The 995-nt window shown below is 57.7% G+C and overlaps 1 protein-coding gene across 1 annotated transcript in view; it reads left to right on the top strand.

Moving 5' to 3' along the window:
- Nucleotides 1-463: 463 nt before the first annotated feature.
- The window catches only part of LOC104516062 (embryonic pepsinogen-like), a 4,023-nt gene continuing 3,491 nt past the window's right edge, over nucleotides 464-995 (top strand). The window contains exons 1-2 of the mRNA XM_010160263.1: nucleotides 464-519; nucleotides 847-995. The exon at nucleotides 847-995 is cut by the window's right edge and continues 41 nt beyond it. Coding sequence (XP_010158565.1) covers nucleotides 464-519; nucleotides 847-995 — 205 coding nt within the window. The remainder of the gene's footprint in view (nucleotides 520-846) is intronic.

The following is a 995-nucleotide window of genomic DNA, read 5'->3' on the forward strand; positions in this document are numbered from 1 at the left end:
GATGCACAAAGCTGGGCTCCCACTGCTGCTTGAAATGGCTTTGGATGCTGAAATGAAAAGCTGGAATGATGGTCACAAACAGGCAGTGCCTGGTCCTGGTGAAGGATTTGGGCTGCTAAAGGATGGAGAGGTCAGGAGGGGAGCACAGGGTCCGTGGCAGGATGTCATAGAATCTTGTAGGTTGGAAAAGTCCTTTTAGACTGTCCCATCATTTGTCGCTTGGGAGAAGGGACCGCCACAGTCTGCGGGGTGTGATTGCCGCCGCCCCCCCATCTTGCTGGGTGACGTGTTGATAATAGTCGATGTTTGCCGTGTCCTTCGGTCCCTGGGTGTCACCCCCCTTGGCTGAGTGCCTGCTGGGGGGACACGGCACAGCGACGGTCCCGGCTGCTCCTGGCACCGCAGGTGGGGTGCGCAGGGGCTATATAACCCACCGAGTGCTTGCCCTCGCTGCCCCGGCACGATGCTGTTCCTCGTACTCCTCTGCACTGCCTCTGCCCTCTCCCAGGGTGTCACCAAGTAAGTCACCACGGCATCACGCTCACTCAAGCCAAGGGGAAGGGGAAAATGAGCACTCGGAGCCTTTTAAGGACTTTGAGAAGCGGAGGTGAGGTCTGGGAAAGCTGCTGCAGCGGTGCAGAGGAGGTGGGGGTGCCTGATGAAGGGTCTGGTTTCCAGAGGTGCTTTGGGGTTTTGCAGAAATCCCCCTGACTCAGTGCTCTGGGGGAGCCCGCTGTGTTCCTGCTGTTGGATCAGCACAACTACTGAAGGTGTCAAATGCTGCTTGCAGGAGCTGCAGGCAGCAAAATCCTCTCTGATGTACTTTTTCCTTGGCGCTCGTGCCAGGCTGCCCTTGGAACGGGGGAAGAAGCTGAGAGAGGTCCTCAGGGAGAAGGGCTTGCTGTACCGCTTCTTCCAGCATCAGCGCTATGACATTGGCACCAAATTCCTGCATGCTTTTCCCAATGGGACTGAAGTGGCCACCGAGCCCCTGC

Source organism: Eurypyga helias, unplaced genomic scaffold, assembly GCF_000690775.1.
Source record: "Eurypyga helias isolate BGI_N326 unplaced genomic scaffold, ASM69077v1 scaffold16641, whole genome shotgun sequence".
Classification (NCBI taxonomy): Eukaryota; Metazoa; Chordata; class Aves; order Eurypygiformes; family Eurypygidae; genus Eurypyga; species Eurypyga helias.